The 19,271-nt window shown below is 35.8% G+C and overlaps 1 protein-coding gene across 1 annotated transcript in view; it reads left to right on the top strand.

Annotated features, from left to right (window-relative positions):
• CBLB (Cbl proto-oncogene B) overlaps positions 1-19,271 on the top strand; it is a 222,195-nt gene that overhangs the window by 86,593 nt on the left and 116,331 nt on the right. The window contains exon 4 of the mRNA XM_035000236.1: positions 5,282-5,428. Within this exon, the coding sequence (XP_034856127.1) occupies positions 5,282-5,428 (147 nt within the window). The remainder of the gene's footprint in view (positions 1-5,281; positions 5,429-19,271) is intronic.

Genomic DNA, 19,271 nt, shown 5'->3' on the forward strand with positions numbered 1-19,271 from the left:
TTTATTTATTTATTTATTTATTTATTTATTTATTTATTTATTTATTTAAAAAGATTTTATTTATTTATTTGACAGAGAGAGACACAGCGAGAGAGGGAAAACAAGCAGGGGGAGTGGGAGAGGGAGAAGCAGGCTTCCCGCTGAGCAGAGAGCCCGATGTGGGGCTCGATCCCAGGACCCTGGGATCATGACCTGAGCCGAAGGCAGACGCTGAATGACTGAGCTACCCAGGCGCCCGGACATGAGTCTCATTTTAAATGCCACTGTTTATATTCTTTATGTCTGCCTTTCTTTTATTTTGAATTTGTTTCACCTTGTAAAGATTAAGAAGAGCATGTTCTACCTTTTAAATGTGAGAATTGAATTATTAATAGTTTTTGGATAAAAAATTGTCTCCTCTTTCTTCTACCAGAGGTAGTACATTCTCACAAACTTTGGGCCTCACTGATATAAAGTGTCATTTGAAGTTTTTCACTAATTCAGCCTTTAAACCTTTTTATTTCTTCCTTGATTTATGACACAGCTTGTTTCTTGAATGGAGAAAATATAAGGACTACATGTAATCTGATTAGATTCCATTCCTCGTGTGTCTTCCACATTTAGTGGAGGCTACTAATTAAATCCTGATATATTTTTTATTCATTTTTCAAGTTTTAATTCATCATCCCAAGATGGCTATAGTTGGTGTGTTGCCCCCTCCATATTGTATCATGATAATCTATCCATGTCTTTTTCTCCTTTTTCTCTTTATTAAGGGTAAGATTGTATCATCTCACATCAAACAGTGTGTGCCTCCAGTCTGATGTTGGCCGTAGCCACCTTAAGCTGCTGAGACTTACCATAAGCAGAGAAACTCCATCATTCCAGAAGTCATGCTAATTCACTCTGGTTCAACCTCACATTCTTTGTAGTAATGTAGCTTGACTTTTGGATAAATTGATTCATACCATTTTATTTATTTATTTATTTATTTATTTATTTATTTATTTATTTATTTTAAAGATTTTATTTATTTATTTGAGAGAGAGAGACACAGCGAGAGAGGGAACACAAGCAGGCGGAGTGGGAGAGGGAGAAGCAGGCTCCCCGCAGAGCAGGGAGCCCGATGTGGAACTCTATCCCAGGACCTTGGGATCATGACCTGAGCTGAAGGCAGTTGCTCAACCAACTGAGCCACCCAGGCGCCCGATTCATACCATTTTAAAGAAATACAATATTAGGTAGCTGAATCCAAGATAAAAAGAGCTACCTTGCTTTGGTAGGCAATATGCTTTTTTTAAATCTTTTTTAAAGAGAGAGAGAGAGTGAAAATGAGAGCAAGTGCGGGCGGGGAGGCAGAGGAAAAGAGAGGATCTTAAAGAGAATCTTTGGCAGGCTCCACGCTAGCACGGAGCTCAACACGGGGCTTGATCTCATGACCCTGAGATCATGATCTGAGCCAAAATCAAGAATCACGAGCTTGACCCACTGAGCCACCCAGACGCCCCATTGTAGGCAATATTCTTGACACTGCTAATCATTTCATGGTTTTTAAAATAATGTAGCTAGCTTTCCTTCTTCTCCTCCCTCCCTTCCTCTTTTTCAAGTTTCCTCTAATGTTTACATCTTTTACTGGTTTACCCAGTATTGCCATCCGAAGCTACTTTTTGATCACCTGGTATTTGAAGATAACTTCTATTCTAAAGCTTATTTCTTAATTAACAAAATTTCATACAAAACTTCACAAAATTTTAAAAATGGCTTAGCTTATGGTGGTTAATAGCGGATATGTGGTAGTAATTAGTCAAAATAAAGTATCTCTTATATGTGAAGTGTTGCAAAATTCTTTGTAAAATTAAAGTTATGTTTACAAGATTATTGAGTCTTTGTGGATGAAATTTTTTACTTCTTTAGATGTTTGGAGGTAGGGGAGTTTTAGTGATAGAAACATATTCTTAATTAGTAATTATCAAATCCTTTATTAAGCAGTCATCATTTTGGTGTTATAGTGAGCAGCAGTCGGTAGGCTTAGGGAAAATTGGCCGAGTATGGAAAAATTTCATAAGGGGAAAAACATTTCGTAGATGTATAGTTGTTGCCTTTCTTCTGTGTCTAGATGGTTAGAGATGACTATATTCTTGGATATTGTTTTCAAAATTGGAAGTTATTTAGAAAAGAAAAAGTGAGATGAGGAATTAAAGAAAGCACATAATATATGGCAAAATAATGGCAAACAACAGCAAAACCCCACAATTATATAGAAGACAGAAACCACATGCTGTGATAATAAATTTAAATGACATTGGATACTACAATTAGGCGTCTGTTCTTTTCATATTTTGTGGATTGCAACCTCTAAAAACATCTATCTTTTAAATAATGGCTTTCCAAGGTACCATATATGTGGTGCATGTGTGTATTTTAAAATTAGATATAAGATAAATATATATTGTGGTCTGTGTGAAAATTAAGGTAATGCAAAACTGTTGCATGCACATATTTTTAACAACTTGAATTTGAGTTTCTTTAAAGACTAAAGGCAAAATATATCTTTTTCCACAGCCATAGTTTGTGCAAAAGTAAAAGAATGTGGTGATCCATTTGTAGGAGTAAGAAAATTGAACTCTTTCACACATTTTATTTATTTATTTATTTTTAAAAATTTTATTTATTAGAAAAGGCACTCAAGTGTGCACGAGCAGGGGGAGAGGCAGAGGGAGAGGGAGAAGCAGGCTCCTCGCTGAACAGGGAGCCCAATGTGGGACTTGATCCCAGGACCCTGAAATCATGACCTGAGACGAAGTTAGACGCTTAACTGACTGAGCCACCCAGGCATCCCTCTTTCACACATTTTATAATTAAAAAAGTGATTAGTAATATAGGTACTAGTGATTACTAGAGTTTCTAGACTATACATTAAAAAGATAGCATGTTACTCTTTCCGCTTTAAAGTATAGTGTCTTGTAGCCAGTGGATCACATAGCTGAGATGGGTAATCGCTGGCATTGTGCTTCAGACTTTAGATCTATCAAATAAAAATGAAAAACATTTGGATATGATTATGATTAAAGACCAAAGACATAAAGGGATGGAGAGCAATAAGTTCAGACATAAGGAACAGTTGGTTTACCCTAATTATAGCCATCTTGATTTTTCTTTTTTCTCCTGTATGTATCAATTGGAAGTTTGGTAGAAAATTAACCCTTTTGCCTAATGATATAAATAAATTTGTTGCAGATTTTCTAAAAGGACTTTATGCCCTTCAACTCAAATTTCAAAAGTCAGTTGCAGTTTGTACTGGCCACAATTCTTCCCTTTGATCTAGTTCAATAGTTCAGTTTTCATTTCCTATAACTGAATTTCTTGTATCTACCATCATCTAAATGAGGATGTGTTGACACAAATGAGAAGATCAAAGATTCAGCTAAAGAACTCTCACATTTGGATTAGGCTGAATTGTGTGGAAGTGTTGCTGAATCTAAGAAAATAATGGAACATTATGTGTAACCATAACGATTTTGCAGATTGTTTATTGTTGCCAGTCAAGCATTAAAATACGGCCTAAAATTCTGACTCTTCTGTCTCATAAATCTTCTCATAGATTATTAAGATTGTGGAAATTGGGACATTTCTTGTTTTCCAATACAGATGAATTCATTGAGGTATAGATTATACTATTGCTTTCCTTTCATTCCTGCGTCTCCCACTTTTTATCATGAGTGCCTTCATTTATTCTGTACTCATCTTACATGGGAAGTTACTGGCTTCTCTTCTAAATGTTTTGGAAAGAGTGGTACTCATTGACTTTATTGACAGGTGCATATTATACAATCTCTTAGGTACCTAACATGTTTTTGCTTATTATCTGAGGGTCATTAAGCACAGATATGTGAGTGACTGTGAGGCAAAGAGCCACATCTCTCAGTGTCCTAGGCCTATTGAAGCATTGTAAGGTTTTAAATGCATTGCAGACTTGATGGTTTTCTCTACTAATTATCCTCTGTATTTACTTTTAGTCCTAAAGCAATTGCCTCCTCCCCATCTTACATCCTGACCCCTCAACATACCCACAAAAGCAGCTGAAGCTTCTAAAATAGAATGATATTATATATGTACCTATTGAGGTCTGGTGATTCTGAGGAAATGGGAATATAAAGAAGCAAGGTCATTTCAAAACTGACAAGTTCTTCAGGGTTTTGTGTTTCAGTTTGCTTCTCTACTGTTTCACACTAGCAGGTTTGGACTGATTAGCATAATGTTGTAAACTTCTTAGGAAGTGGCAGGAAGGAGTGCCATGATAGTAGTATTTTGAAGTATGACTCATGTTTTGAACCACGTTTTAAATCCTGTCAGAATCCCCAGAACGTACCATGGTAATGGTAAAGACCTTTTTATGGTAAAGACCATTTAAAGAAAAATGCCTTTCCCTCCATTCCAAACCATTTTTTTTTCATTCCACCGTAACTTTTTCTTTCTAAAACAGATTTAATCATGTGCTCCATCTTTCTAATCCATTTTGGCTCCCTGTTCCTTCTAGCAGTAGCTCTTAACAAGGAGCTTCTGAAATGTGCACATATCTGGAACCCCTCACCAGAAACTCTCATTTCTTGGCAGGAGTAGAAAGCCTATTTGACAAAGAGTTTGTTCATTGTTTCAGGTGCCTCTTTATGCCCTGTCCCCACCAAAGTTTCTCATCCTATGTCATGCCATTTGCTTCAATACCTTCTGTTCTTCTCTAGCCGTACTAAACCCGGCTAAGACACAAAGCATTCTATTCCGTCCCTCTATCCTTTTGTATAGAAGCTGTTTGCTACTGCCCTAATACCTTCTCCTTCCCATTCCCTCCTTCCCTTCCTCCCCTTCACTCCAGGTCTTTCATCTGTCAGACTACTTAATCTTTCTAGATTCTCCTCTAATGACAAATCTTTCCTCACTCCCCCATGTAGAAGTAGTCACTCTGTCTTTTGTGTTTAGCGTTTATATTTGATTATGATTTTTTTCAGGAGTGCATCTCTCCCATTAAACTGTGAGCCCATTGAAATCATGTAATTTATCTTGTTCATGTTTATGTTAAATGAACACATGGGTGCATAATAAAGTGAAAGCCTCTTAGGAATTTAAATGGATAGTTTGTGTGAACACTGTTTTTAGATGCATTATTAAGTTGAGGTTCATGATCCGCCATCAAGACCTATGTTAATACTGTACATAATTTTATTTTTCATAATATATATTCCCATTAAAACTTGCACATATATTTATTTATTTTTCCATTTCCCACCCCCCCACCTTGTGTCCACAGACGAAATCTTACAAAACTGTCCCTCATCTTCAGTCACATGCTGGCAGAAATCAAAGCCATCTTTCCCAATGGGCAGTTCCAGGGAGATAACTTTCGTATCACGAAAGCAGATGCTGCTGAATTCTGGAGAAAGTTTTTTGGAGACAAGTAAGTACAGATCATTATAGTCTGCATCCCTTTTTGAAGAATGACCTAGTCCTGCCTGCGGTTCCATATGGTATAGATTTTACTTGAATATTTTGAGACTGTACTTATGCATTTTTGATGAGTATTTTGATTGCTAATTTTTCTGTTCAGCCACCAAAAGTATGCTTTAATAACTGAATAGTTTTATGTTATTGCAAAGCAAATATCAGTTGTACTATATTTACTTGATGAGCATCCACTGAGTTAAATAGCTTGCTCTAAGAAGCAAAGGTATGTAAGAGGGAATCTCTCAGAAGCTCACAACTTTTTATGACTCAGTACATACTTAAGACACATACGCACAATAAAAGGCAGAAAGGGATAGATACTTTCAAAATGGCACGAATAAATTGTTCTGACAATTCAGAGAGGGCAGCAGTTGCTTCATGATTGAATGAATCAAGGAATGCTTCTCAGAGGAGGTGGTATGTAAGCTTGGTTGAGACCTGATATTCAGGTGGGAGAGAAAGCCTTGGCACCCCAGTTCAGGCTTTCTTTGTATCATTGCAGAGAGTAAGTGTGTAAACAAGCTAGAGAAAATGAGGATCATGTTATCACAAAGGGGCAGATAGAGATGATTTCCTTTAGGTACTTCCTCCCTGACACGAACTTTGGTGAGCACCCTCAGAATGTCCTTGAATGCAGGCAGAACCCTGGCTGAGTGTGAAGGGGGAAGAGTGATTGCTTACACGTAGATTCTTGTTCTCATGCCGTAGTTAAAAGTCTGTATTTATACGTTAACTGGTGAAATGAGACCTATAAAATGTGGTATACACTTTTGATGGTCTTATTGACGACGCTGGTGAATTAACTGGAACAATGGGTTTCCTTTTTTTTTCTCTCTCTCTTTATGAAGTGCTATGCTTATTTAAGTGCTAAGTGCTTAGCTTCATAACTTTTGGCTTCAGAAATATTAAAACCCTTTCCGTGTGTCTTAAATAAAATGTACTCTGAATGACTTTTTGGCACCAAAGGGGGAAATACTGTTATTGCCACTAACATGGACATTTTGTGTTCCAGAAATCTAGCTATTTATCATGCTCCTATATCCATTCACAAGTGCGAAATTAAAAGGAAAGGTTCATCCTCATCTAAATTAGAATAACAGCCAAAAGTACACTAATTAAATATTTGTGGACCATAGAAAGCAGAAAGGCATTGCCAATGCTGGGATTCCGAAACTGAGAGGGTTTCTTAAAGTCACAGCTCATATATTAACACCTTGAGCCTAAGGCAAACACTTGGTAACCTTCAAAATCTACTTTATCTTAAAATTTTAAGAAAATTTATAGGCCACAATGTTTGTGGTATTTCTTTTTGAAAACTGAAAATTCTGGTGAGTTACAAAATTGTTTGCTTGTCAAAAGGTCAGTAAAAAATAGAAAGATTGCTGACATTTTTTTTTAAGAGAGAAGTTTGTTTTGCTGGCACCTCAAGCCACAGAGAATTATGCATTTGAGACCTCTTTATTTCCCTTTATATATAACCATAAACATCAAGGGGCTGACGTTTCTGTCCAACTGCTACATGAGTGAAATCACTATTAAATCAAACGGGGGTGTTGAAATACTGATTAAATACTCTCCTTACCGTCCCAAACCTTTATACCTTTTTCTCCTGTCTTCACTTACTTGAGAAGGCTGTTTCATTTTTCTTTAACATTTTCCTTTTGGGATGAGAGCCAAATTTAAAGCTCCTTCTGGAACTCAGATATATTTCCATAGTCATCAAAATTAATGATTCTTTTATTAGATCATTGGAGAAACCATCTTTATATTCTCTGTGGGTTTTCACCTTATTGCACAATATTTTATTGAATGAATAAGCAAATGCATGAATGATGTAGCCTTTCAAAAGTTTGAATTCTTTTATCTTCTTCATGCTCTAATACTAGCTTATATTTTTGCATAACCTCTCATATGGAAGCATCTCTGTCATTTATCTCACTACACATTGAGGCCATGTGAGAATGCTTTCATTTGATCTAACCAGTGCCTTTAAACTTGAGAGTGTATTGTTCCCAAAAACAGAATCATTGAGGAGTTAGTTCTAAAAACAGCCAATCAGGTTATGATTTTTATAAAGCAGTTTTTAAGTTTAAGGTATTATTGTAATTTTTTTTCAAAGTAACCGTCAGAATAAGATACTAAGATTGAATTAAAATTGGGAAAAAACTATTTTTCAAAAGATTTTGTAAAACTCCTAAAGGCAGTTTTGGTATTCAGGCCTCATAAAATCAGGAAGCAAGAAAAAATGTTTGTATTTTATTTTTATTTTTTTAAAATTTTAGTTCCAGTATAATTAACATAGAATGTTATATTAGTTTCAGGTGTACAATATAGTGATTCAGCAGTTCTATACATTACTCAGTGCTCATTACGATAAGGGTGCTCTTAATCCCCATCACCTATTTCATTTAATCCCCCCACCCACCTTCTCTTTGGTAGCCACCAGTTTGTTCTCTATTTTAAAAGGTTTTTTGTTTGTCTCTTTTGTTTGTCTGTTCATTTGTTTCTTAAATTGCACATATGAGTAGAATCATTTGGTGTTTGTCTTTCCCTGACTGACTTATTTTTAGCGTTAAACCTCTGGATCTATCTGTGTTGTTGCAAATGGCAAGGTTTTATTCTTTTTTTATGGGTGAGTCGTATTTCACTGTACATGAATACACAGCTTCTTTATCCATTCATCTATTAATGGACACTTGAGCTCCTTCCATAGCTTGGCTATTGTAAATAATGCTGCAATAACATAGGAGTGCATATATCTTTTCATATTAGTGTTTTTATATTCTTTGGGTAAATACCCAGTAGGGGAATTACTGAATCATATGGTAATTCTAATTTTAATTTTTTGAGGACCCTCCATACTCTCTTCCACAGTGGCTGCACCAGTTTGCATTCCCACCAACAGTGCATGGGGCTTCCTTTTTCTCCACATCCTCACCAACATTTGTTGTTTCTTGTGCTTTTGATTTTAGCCATTCTGACAGGTGTGAGGTGATATCTCATTGTGGTTTTGATTTCATTTCCCTGATGATTAGTTATGTTGAGCATCTCTTCATGTGTCTGTTGGCCATCTGTATGTCTTCTTTGGCGAAATATCTGTTCATGTTTCTGCCCATTTTTTAATTGGATTATTTGGGGGTTTTTTTTGGTGTTGAGTTGTATAAGTTCTTTATATATTTTGGATACCAGCCCCTTATTGGATATGTCATTTGAAAATATCTTCTCCCACTCAGTAGGTTGTCTTTTTGTTTCCTTTGGTGTGTAGAAGGTATTTTGTTTTGTTTTTTTGTAAACTCTATGCCCATCATGGGGCTTGAAATCATGCCCCTGAGATCAAGAGCCTCATGCTCTACCGACTGAGCCAGCCAGGTGCCCCCAAAGCTTTTAATTTACTTTTGATATGTCTACGGCCATACCACCCTGAACGCGCCCGATCTCGTCTGATCTCGGAAATTTACTTTTGATGTAGTCCCAATAGTTTATTTTTGCTATTGTTTCCCTTGCCTCAGGAGACATATCTAGAAAAAAGGTTGTTATAGTCAATGTCAAAGAAATTACTGACTGTATTCTCTTCTTGGATTTTTATGGCTTTAGGTCTTACATTTAGATCTTTATTCCATTTTGAGTTATTTTTGTTTATGGTGGAAGCAAGTGGTCCAGTTTCATTCATTTGCATATAGCTGTCTAGTTTCCCAAGCACCATTTGTTGAAAAGACTGTCTTTTTTCCCATTGCATATTCGTCCCTCCTTTGTTGAAGATTAATTGACCATATAGTCATGGGTTTATTTCGGGGCTCTCTATTCTGTTCCATTGATCTGTGTGTCTTATTTTTATGCCAGTACCAACTGTTTTGATTATTACAGTTTTGTAGTGTGTCTTGAAATCCAGGATTCTGATACCTGCAGTTTTCTTCTTGTTTTCAAGATTAATTTGCTGTTTCGGGGTCTTTTATGGTTCCATACAAATTCCAGGATTATTTGTACTAGTTCTGTGAAAAATGTTGTTGGTATTTCGATAGAGATTACATTAAATCTGTAGATTGCTTTGCGTGGTATGGACATTTTAACAATATTTTTCTCCTAATCCATGAGCATGGGATGTCTTTCCATTTCTTTGTGTCATCTTCAACTTCTTTCATCAGTATTTTATAGTTTTCAGAGTACAGGTCTTTCACTTCCTTGGTTAAGTGTATATGTAGGTGTTTTATTCTTTTTAGTACAATTATAAATGGGATCGTTTTTCTTGATTTCTCTTTCTGCTACTTCATTATATGTGTGTAGAAATGCAACAGATTTTTGTATATTGATTTTGTATCCCAGCAGACAAAAATCCTTAGGTGTCATATGCCTAATACTTCATTTCTGTGCTTCTCAACCTTTTCAAAGGCATGGCAGGGCCCACCTCTCTGCTCAGGACTCAAGCCCAAGCTGCCAAAAGGCTGTGTCTAACTGGAGTCCCAAGTAGATCAATAACAATCATGTGTCATGGTAGACTGGTTGGGAAGGTCTGCATTTGTTAGGCTTTTATGCAAATTCATTGAATGTTTCAATGGTTGAGTCCTGCTTTTGCTTTCTTAATCTGTTGACCAGGAGATAGTAGAAATATGTAGAAAAAGAGAAGTGACATTATTGAATAAATATGTCTAAGTAAATTCTGCATAATAAGGTCAGTACCAAACTGAATCTTTGCACTCTGGAATAGTAGTTTAGAGTCCAGAAACTAAGCATGAGCCTCAAAAAGTGGATTGCTAACTGTTTAAAACAACAAAAATTCATCGATGGGCTTAGACTGTGGGTAACAGTTCTTTTTCTTTTTTTATTTTTTTTTAAGATTTTATTTATTTATTTGACAGAGAGAGAGAGAGAGAGAGACAGCGAGAGAGGGAACACAAGCAGAGGGACTGGGAGAGGGAGAAGCAGACTTCCCGCAGAGCAGGGAACCCAATGCGGGGCTCGATTCCAGGACCCTGGGACCATGACCTGAGCTCAAGGCAGACGCTTAACCAACTGAGCCACCTAGGTGCCCCAACAGTTATTTTTCTAAGCAAGTCAGGTAGCAGGTTTTGGGCCACTGGTGCTAAGCACTTCTTTACACTGAGGTAATAGATTTAGATATACATTTCCATGAATTCTATGAATTCTGTGAATCTCTTACCATGAATTCTAAACCTGCATCTTTTTATGTGTTATTTTCTCTCCATCCTTACTTCACGTTCTGTTCTTCAATTTCAAGTTCAAATCCTTCCCTGTATTATAGCAACAGCTTTCTGACTGGCCTTTGTATTTTCAGTAACAACCTGTCCTGTTGTGTTTCTTAGACTAGAGAGCTCTCTCAAAAAAACAAAACAAAACAAAACACAGAACTAATCATTCTATTTTTTTGTTCGTTTTTGTCTGAAGCGCTTCTACAAATTGTTATTGATTCTAGGTTAAAATCTAAAATCCCATTAATAGGGGTGCCTGGGTGGCTCAGTTGTTAAGCGTCTGCCTTTGGCTCAGGTCATGATCCCAGGGTCCAGGCATAAGCCCTGCATCTGGCTCCCTGCTCAGCGGGAAGCCTGCTTCTCCCTTTCCCACTCCCCCTGCTTGTGTTCCTGCTCTTGCTATCTCTCTCTCTCTGTCAAATAAATAAATAAAATCTTTAAAAAAAATAAAATCCCATTATTATGACAAGCTTTAGGAAGTTTTTCGTTGCTGCTGTTGTGTTTTTTTTTTTTTTCTGTCTTCATCTCTTTGTAGTCCGCTCATCCACAAAGAAAGAACCTAACTACACAGCACTGTTACGTTTCCCAATGTGCATTTTTCCCCCCATTCTTTGTGGTTTTTTCCCCTAGATTGCATCCACTGTTTGGAAAGCCCATGCCACTTTGGAAACTACCCTAATCTAAGGTGGATATCCATACTCTTTGCTTCCAAGTGCCTTTGCTCATATCTGTCCTATTAGACTGCAGTGAACTGCTGACATGATCACATTTCCCGATAGACTAGAAAAGGTTTTTTGAAAGCAAGGTCCTGCCTTCCTGATTTTTGTTTCTCAGAACCTGGCACATTTCCTGGAATGTGTACACACTAATAAATGTTAACAGATTGTATGAATAATTAGATGGATAAGTGGATGGATGGATGATACTTATTATCTGCTCAAAATTTTCAGTGACTTTATTATTTACAAATTGATTTTTTTTTTTTTTTAAATCCTCAGTTCCTACAGGTCAATTCTCCAGAAGCCCGTTAGCTTCTTCTTTCTTTTTTACCATCCCACAATTCCTCAAGTATGGTTCAGAAGTCCCCTTTTCTGGACTGTTCTCACTAATATACACCCTTCCATATGCTCAACTTTAATTATTCCATGCCTCATGTCCCTGTTGTGTTTTAGACATGTTTGTATTATTGAATGTATGTTTACTTTGTGGGTCTTTCCTGCTTGACTGTAAGCTTCTTGTTGACTTTTTATCCAAAAAATTTCATCCAGATACATTGGTAGAGTTATTATATGTCAAGCCCTGTTTCCAGTACTTTCATATATGCTAACTTCATTTTTAATATCATCTTTAAACATTATCCTTTAAATGTATTGAATGAATCCTTCAGGTACTGTATACATAATAGACAGTAATTGTTGGGTGAATTCATGTATTTTTCTAGCATTTCTTTCTTTTACTTATGTCCTGGTCTTCAGTCAAGTTGGATTATTTGGCTCTTTCCTGATATATCAGCAATTACAGGTTTCTGTGTCTGTGCTCATACTGCTCCTCCCACTTGTAGGTTTTTATAATCTCTGGCGTATATGTTCTGACTAATCCCTCAAAGTGAGTCTTGCGTATGATTCTGTCTCTGTTGTTATTACTAGATCTCTTCTTAAACCCCCTAAGCTCTTGTTTATCCTTTGTATTTATTATTTTTATTGTTTAAATTATTTGTCTAGTTATTTTACTTCCCATTAGACTATAAGCTCCATGAAATCAGGCTTATTTATTCATCCTTGTAATTTCTGAAGTCTCTTAGCACAGTGTCTCATAAAAATATATTAGATTTCAGGAACTGTCGTTTACTTAATTCAAATGAGTTGAGGAGTAAAGGACTGTGTGTGAGCGTGTACATATGTGAGATACAGACAGGGACACAGTTTGTTTGATTGATTGGGAGGCAACAGGCTGACAGGTATGTAGGTAGGTTGTCTGCGTTCAGGACTGACTGTAACATTTACTAGCTTTGTGACTTTGGACAAGCTGCTTGGTTTCTCCATGCATCAGTTTCTTCATCTGAAAAATGTTGATAATAATAACACTACCTCCTATCCAGGGTTGTCATGAAGGTTGAAAGAGCTAAAATCTACTGATAAGGCATAGAGAACAATGTCTGGCACATAATAAGCACTTTATGTTATGGAATAATTAACCAATTTAAAGGTTTCATCTTATTCAAAACTCCATTATATTAGTAATCCTGCAAATAATATTTTTTATATTCAACTTTGTATGATGGCTGTTCCATAGTCCCTAGAAATCTGAAAGCAAAAGCCAAAAATAAATAATAAATTTTCTAAAATTGGGTATAGGATAGAATATAAGAAACTGCCCTGCTTACCATGGAAAAAAATATATTTAAAGCTCATTTCACTGCCTCTACCTTTGATTTCCTGGGGAAGTGGTATGGACCTTCTTTGGTTTCCTGTATTCTCCTTTCACTTTTAATAAGAAATGAAGGACAATAGTCTCTTTACCTTTCCAGTGAGTAAGATACGTGTTATTCTAGTATATTAACTAGATCAGTGTTTCCTCTAGTCAAAGAAAAGGCAACTTAGTCATATTTAATTAAAGGAGGAGGTGCACAATAGAAATTCAGGACTTGTACAAGGTAACTGGACAGCAGGAGCTCAGAAAGAACAAAACTGACCTAGAACTCAAGGAATACTATTTAATATTTCTCTTATTTAGTCAACTTCTATTATTGCCTATTTTTTAAAAAAATCTAAAGATCTTTATATTAATAAGGAAAATGAAATTACAGGTCTATTTTGTATAACCCCTTATAACAAGATCTTAGATACAAAAAGCAAATAAGATGCCAAATTATAATTTTCTACCTTTAAGCAGTATGTATTCAATTTGGGGAAGATAGTATATACAGAGGTGATAAATATTTAAAACCAGTTCTGTGCCATTAGAAAGGTGCCTAAGGAATGTCACAGATACTAAATTATTTACTAGAGCGGTCAGAGGACCACTCAGGCTCCATAGAGGGGCTGGTATGACGTATGGGTTGCACATATGTTAATAAGGAGTCTGTTCTGTGGGAAACGCTGTGGTCGGGACTGAACTGTTACAGTGTCTGCTGAAGTTCAAAAGAAAGATACAGATAACTTCAAGGATACATAAATGCCTTCCTTTTTTCTCCTTTTTGTTGTTATTTTGTTCCTTTTCCTTCTCTCCACTCTGAATCCTTCAGTAAGTGACCTTTACCTAGTAAAATCACCATGACTTAGGTTCTGGTTCTCATCCTTGAACACTGATTTCATGGAACTGAACCAAGAGTATGTTTACAGAATGGACACAATTTAACTGAGCTCATAAGCTGATCTTATAACCCAGAATTTTTTTTTTTTTAATTTACAATGATTAATGCCACTGTCAGGCAGGTGACGATGTGTGTGCCACCATCGATAAATTATATGTGGAGCCATATCAAAATTCCTTGGTGAACATGGAATCCAAATAAGGGGTAGTGGTTTATGACCCACTGTAGGAGTTACCTACTAGGCCGGAAGTCCTTGCAACTGTTACACTCTCTCTCTCTCTCTCCAACTATGCTTTGAAAGTTCTGTCTTTCTCTGCCCCTTTGTACTTTCTTTTTCCATATACAAAGTTGTATTTTTAAAACTCTGTTCTTTCGAGCCCTGAGAACAATGGGGACCCATTGATGGGTTTTAGGTTGGGAAGTGGTCACTCTTGCATTTTAGGTGGGGTGACTCTTGCTGAAGTATGGATAATGAATTTGAGCAGTGGCTTCCAAACCCACTTGGTTATATTCATTATTACTAACTTATTAGTAAATACTTTTTTTGACCATATCATTATTTATCATCTGCATACATACATATATTTTTGTGTAAATAACATATATTCTCATATGTAAGACAAATAAAGGACATATAATACAAATTTTGAATACTATATAAAGGGGCACCTGGGTGGCTCAGTCAGTTAAGCATCTGACTCTTGGTTTCAGCTCAGGTCATGAGCTCGTGGTCGTGAGATGGAGCCCTGAGTCGGGCTCCATGCTCAGCTCAGAGTCTGCTTCAGATTCTCTCTTCCCCTTCTCATTCTCTCTCTCTTTCTCTCAAATAAATAAACAAACAAATAAATAAATAAATAAAATTTTCAAAAAAAAAAAACCCTCCATAAAAATGCAAGTAGAATTTCAATATTTTCTTCTCATCCTGAAAAGAATCATCTTGTATACCCCCTGGGGTCTGATTGCCCCCCTCCACCCCCACACACTTTAGAAACTGAAAAATTAGAAGAGAAATAGAAGACTAATAGGTAGGAAGCTATTGTAGAAAACTAGGTGGTGGTTATAATAATATACATAAAATAATCAATATATAAAATAATATATGAAAGGTAATCAATACACCAAATAACTTATACATATATATAAGTAAAAGAAAGACATGAATTTGAGAATGATATAAAGATAAAATTAAGCATACTTGATTATCAAGATATATGAGACAAAAGAAAGGAGTCAAATGTGATGGCTCAATTTTTTATTTGAACAACTGAGGACCCTTCACTGAGACAGGAAAATAGGAAGAAGAGGGGATTTGACAACCTGATAAGTTTAGTTTGGCCTGTGTTTGGTTTTGTGCACCAAGATAAATCCGTGTGGTGATAGACATAGTAAGTTGGATATACAACCTTGAGACTATGGAAAGAATATAGAATAGGGATAGAGATTTTAGAATTGATAGTGTATTTATGAGAGTTTGCATATTGATAGCCTATAGAATACTTCTTGGCCTTATGAAATATTTAACCAAAAAATTAGTGGTAACTTTTAAAAATTTATTTTCCATAAAAATATTTTATTGACTTTCATTGAATAATTGGGAGTGACAGCACCAGTAGGTCTGAATTCTGACAGGGCAACATTTGGCTAGACCTGGGTGCCAGCTGCCCAGGTGAGACAGGCTCTCCTCCAATTCACTGCATTCCTTAGCTGGATCTCTTTACTCATTTCTCTTAACTGCCTGGTTCCCAGATATTTGAGTTTGTAATCTCTGAAAGGTATGTGAAGTCATTGGACTAATTGATGTAGACCATGAAGAATGTGCAGGGAGAATGAAGAGGACAGATCCTTAAAGAATGCTGATAAATGGGAGTACCTGTGTGGCATAGTTAGTTACGAGTTGGACTCTTGGTTTTGGCTCAGGTCATGATCTCAGGGTCCTGGGATCAAGCCCTGAGTCAGGCTCCACGCTGAGCATGGAGTCTGCGTGAGATTCTCTCTCTCCTTCTCCCTCTGTCCCTCCCATTCGTGCTCTCTCACTCTCTCTCTAAAATAAATAAATAAATCTAAAAAAAAAAAAGAATTCTGATAAATGAAGTATTCATGGAAGAAATTTAAGGAGATGGAAGAATCACAGAAAAGTAGGGGAAAAAACATGAGTGTGGTGGTATTACAGATGCTAAAGGAAGACAGGATTTAAAGAAAGAGGGAGATGAACCAGATAATAGTACTTAAAGATCAAACTAGATAAAGACTTAAAAGTTTGCATTAGATGTAGTAACAACAAGGCACTTATAACCTGATTTATTTTCTCTTTTAAGAAATTCTGTAGGTCTCCTTTATAACCAAAGTTTTAATAGGCTCCATGTGTTTATGCAGTTTCTTGTGTGAGGGTTTTAAAGTGTTGTTGAAAGTTGTATATTTCTTTTGCCTCAGCTTAACTTCAATATCTAGCAGACGTTGCCCGTTGCTTGTTAACTTATTTCACCTTTGTAGAGAGATTTATGAGGAGCTTTGTTTTATTATGGACTGTGTTGTTTGTAAGATGGGCTGGCCTCTTAATGCTAAAGGGAAGATCATTTTAAAGCCTTACTGAAGCCCTTCTGTGGCAGGACTTTCTAATTTTAGAATCTATAACTTCTTGATTTTATTTAACCTGACCTCAGCAGATCAAAGGTATCTTGCTGTGATCCACGTATCTCATGTGTCTTACAAACCTGCCAAGTATCACTAACCTTTCAAAGAAAATATACTGAAGAAAGTTGTGCAGTAGAAAGAAAAGAACAAATACTCCACTGTTTTAAGACCAGAATCTTTGTTTGTTTATGGTTAATGGCTACTAAGTGGAAAAGTTAAACATGGAATTCTGACATATTCTTATGGATTATATTTACAGTTCCTCTTCCCATCCCTTTTCACCAATAAACTTTATTTCAAAGCCAGAAAATAAATGGAATTATGTCCAAAATAATTTCATGGCTATAGTAAATTAATCGTGTTCAAAAGTCTGGTTGTGAGACCAGAAGTTAGAAAGCATCAAATCTATCATATGAATGAGACTACTGAGAAAATCAGGAATAATGTTGAAGAAGCTATTTTCCTTGTTTCTGCAATCTTATAAAAAGTGTTTGATTCAAAATTTAACTTTCAGAATCTGAAAATGAGAATGATACTTGTCTGTTTTACAGAGAAGTAATGCTTGTCCACACTATAGACAAAATGTTATGAATGTTTTTGAGAAAAAATAACCCTAAATACCCAGCATGTGTGTCTTTCTGTATGAGAGTCAAGAATTTTCACAGGAATGGTTAGATCTAATTATGAACATCCTTGATAACCATGGTTGTTACCATGGTGTCCATGATGAATTGTAAGGTAACTATTTGACCAGAGTATTGATATGTTCTTTGTGTGAGTTCCTGGAAAACATTTGCTTTTCAAAAACAAACAAAAACTTTTGTGTTTAGAAACATTTGTGATGGAAGAGTAAGAACAGTATAGCTTGATAACAATCTATTTTCATATTCTTTAACAAATTACAGAAATAATTACAGAAAAAGAATGGCTTTAGGAAAAACTCTATACAAAATATCAACAGGCTTAGGAGTCACAGTACTATTTGAATCCATAATAAAAATCAAAACATATAAAATATCTTATGAATATTTCATTATCTTCTGACCAAAACTAGCCCTCAATTTAAAGGTATTGACACTAAATATATCTTCGTTGGTCAAAGTGAATTTTCTGACCAAATTCAGATGAAATTAAACATAAGAATGGGTTAATATAGATAGAACAGATTTTCATTTTGTTTAAAATCAAGGTGACATTTTATTTCCTTGAGCTAGAATGAATTTTAAACAACTACTACCATCACCGCTTCCACCACCACAGTGACAAAACCAATAACCACAAATAAACATTGACTTTCTTGTTTATATTATGGCAGGTACTACATCCATTCCCACATTTTCTTCTCTTTTTCATCTTAGAGTTTTTATGTAAAACTTTGTAAAGCTTTATATATTCAGTTTAATACACATACAGAAAAGTATAGAAAACATCATTGTAAAGTGAAGAATTTTTATGACATGAACACACTAATGTAAATGCCACCAAAGTAAATAGCATATTACCTATAATTCTGAGTACCCCTTCTCCCCAACCCCTCAGCAAGTTCCATACAGTCACTGTCTGCCTATGGTATCCTGACTTCTAGCATCATGGAATCATTCAGAGTTGAAATTATACAGTTATGTGCTTTAAAAAAATCTGGCTCCTTTTATTCTTTGTTTATGAAACTCACCCATGTTCTTATATGTGACAGACTGTTCGTTCTTCTTGCTCCATTGTGCAGCTATACCATACTTTACCTATTGATTCTTTTGATGATGGTCATTGGGTTCTTCCTCCTTCGGATTATTATCAGTAGTGCTATTATGAACTTTTCTTTTTATATTTTTAAAAACCCATGTATGCATTTCTGTTGGATGTGTACCAAGGAATGGAATTGCTGGCTTCTAGTTTCTGCATAATTTTAGCTTTAATGCTTCTAGGAGTTTTCTAAAGTGGCTTACCAACTGACTCACCTGTGAGCAGTGCCTAAAGGTTCCTGTTGCTCCATATCTTCTCCAACCCTTTGATATCCTTTGTCTTTTTTTTTTTTTCTTCATAAGCCATACTAGTGGGGTCAAGTGGAATCTCACTGTGTTGTTGTTGTTTTTAAGATTTTATTTATTTATTTGAGAGAGAGCACAAGAAGGGGTAGAGTCAGAGGGAGAAGCAGACTCCCCGCTGAGCAGGGAGCCCGATGTGGGACTCGATCCCGGGAGCTGAAGGCAGTCGCTTAACCAACTGAGCCACCCAGGCGCCCTTTCACTGTGTTTTTAATGTACATTTCTCTGATGACCAGTGAAGCTGAATATATCTTTGTTTATTGAACATTTTGATTTTTTGTGTGTATGTGAAAATCATTTGCCCAATTTTGAGTAGTAGTTATTAATATTTAGATGGGAATCTTTTGTCGATTATATGTTTCTCCCAATGTGTGCTTTCTTTTTCACATTGTTAGTGATCTATCTTCATGAACACAGGTTTTAATTTCTCTTTTTCTTTATCCTTTGAGCAATTGGGGGCCTGTTTAAATTTTTTGCCTGCTCCAAAGTAATGAAGATATTCTCTAGTTTCTTCTAAAAAAAAAAAAAAACCCTTTAATCTTAGACCTAAATATGAAAGATAAAACAATAATCTAAAATAAAATTTGTATATGGTATTAGGTAAAG

Source organism: Mirounga leonina, unplaced genomic scaffold, assembly GCF_011800145.1.
Source record: "Mirounga leonina isolate KUSES-001 unplaced genomic scaffold, KU_Mleo_1.0 Mir_115, whole genome shotgun sequence".
NCBI classification, from domain to species: Eukaryota; Metazoa; Chordata; class Mammalia; order Carnivora; family Phocidae; genus Mirounga; species Mirounga leonina.